Below are 1,889 nucleotides of genomic sequence, written 5' to 3' on the forward strand. Positions count from 1 at the left end.
GATAGATAGATAGATAGATAGATAGATAGATAGATAGATAGATAGATGTATATATGTAAAATCATTCCATATATACTTCTAATTATCAGTTCTTTCTCTGGATGCAGATAGTAAATTCCTTCATAGGTCTGTTGTAGTTAATTGGGGTATATATAATAGTCAAAATGACTTAGTCATTCAAAGTTGTTCTTAAAATAATATTGTTATTATTATATACAACATTCTTTTGATTCTTCTCATTTCACTCTTCATTATTTCCTGTAAGTCTCTCCATGTTTTTTTAAATCAACAAACTTATCATACAGCACAGTAATATAAATCCCCAAATGGGGTCATGAAAAGTCAGAGACAACTGAATAACAACAGCCTCCTCCCCAGTAGATTATAAGCTCCTTCAGGTCAGGAACTGTTTCAAACATACTGTCTATACCTTTACTCAAGTAACAGCATAAGACCAAGCACAGATCCCTGGGATATTGCACTGGAAATCCCATCAACACTAATGTGAACCATTAAGAATTAGTCTTCAAAAATGAAAGAACACTCCCAACCCACCCCATTGAGGAGGTGAGAGGGCCATAGGTGTTATACATTGTGCATGGTTTTTTTGGAATTTTTCAATGTATCAAACAGTTGTGTTGATTTTTTTTAAGTTGGCAGTCCTCCACAAAGCTAACCACCACCTGTACTAGCTCCTCCCTCTCTTCAATCCTGTGATGTTCTTAGCTGAGTGGTACACTTAATTCTATTGCCTTCCCTACATTATTTACTATTTATCCTATATATAGCTCTCTCTCTCTTTCTCTCTCTGTCTCTCCACATACACACACACACACACACACACACACACATTTCTCCATAGAGATAGAGTTAGAGATGTAGATACATATAGATATTTGCATGTTATCAATTAATTTATCATTATACAGTGTCTGAGAGATTGGTAGGCAGGGGTTGCAAATATTTATTCTATTTTACTGATTGGGAAGCTGACTTAAAAGCAAGCTTTTCCTAAAGCCCAGTTTAAAGCAGAAAGAAACATTTTCTCAGATACAAAACAAGAAATAAAGTATTCAAGTCTTTTGATTCCTAGTCCATGCCATTATCCATAAGGACATGATGCTTGTCAAAGCTAATGTCACCCTAGAGGTCACTTGAATCTATGTTCCAGGGAAAAAAAACTCAAAATCCCTAGAGAAGCACCATACACTGATAGGGTTAGTTTTTCTTCTGTCTCCCAGAACTTCTGAGAGGCAAAGAGAAATCACAGCATAGGACATTCAACAGCCTATGTAGAGCTTTCCAAAATAACATTTAAAGGGTAGGTCCCCAAAGAAGACAGACTCTTAAGGGGAGGGAAATACCTGGCACTGAATTTTCCCCTGGCACTGTTCTCCATCTATAGACAACAACATGATCCCTCAAAGAGCTGTGTTTGTGTACTCTACCAGGTTGTATTATAATCCTTCTTCCTTGTTCTAACTCTAGAGAGTTATTAACACCACATCCGTCTCTCCACCCTTTCTCTAGGAGGTAAGATATCAGATAGGATACTACTTTGTCTCAGGTACCAGATAAGACACTAGGTTTTCTCTTTAATAAAAATCAAGGAGGCAGAGGGAAAAAAAGATGAACAAACATGACTTTGGGATTCCCTGCCCTGCCCCAAGAAAGTAGGCGATGCAATGCTTACAATAAAAATCATAATGAAGGAACAAATGCCTGTGCTGAGCCTTGCTTGTTCCCAAGCAGTAACTGGATAGATAGATAGATAGATAGATAGATAGATAGATAGATAGATAGATAGATAGATAGATAGATAGATAGATAGATAGATAGATAGATGGATGGATGGATGGATGGATGGATGGATGGATGGATGGATGGAT

General features: G+C 36.9%; 1 protein-coding gene across 1 annotated transcript in view; it reads left to right on the plus strand.

Moving 5' to 3' along the window:
• Positions 1-1,639: 1,639 nt before the first annotated feature.
• The window catches only part of LOC114028729 (olfactory receptor 11G2-like), a 6,425-nt gene continuing 6,175 nt past the window's right edge, over positions 1,640-1,889 (plus strand). Inside the window, exon 1 of the mRNA XM_027843006.1 lies at positions 1,640-1,751. Coding sequence (XP_027698807.1) covers positions 1,640-1,751 — 112 coding nt within the window. The remainder of the gene's footprint in view (positions 1,752-1,889) is intronic.

This window comes from Vombatus ursinus, unplaced genomic scaffold (genome assembly GCF_900497805.2).
Source record: "Vombatus ursinus unplaced genomic scaffold, bare-nosed wombat genome assembly UNPS02014894.1, whole genome shotgun sequence".
In the NCBI taxonomy this organism is placed as follows: domain Eukaryota; kingdom Metazoa; phylum Chordata; class Mammalia; order Diprotodontia; family Vombatidae; genus Vombatus; species Vombatus ursinus.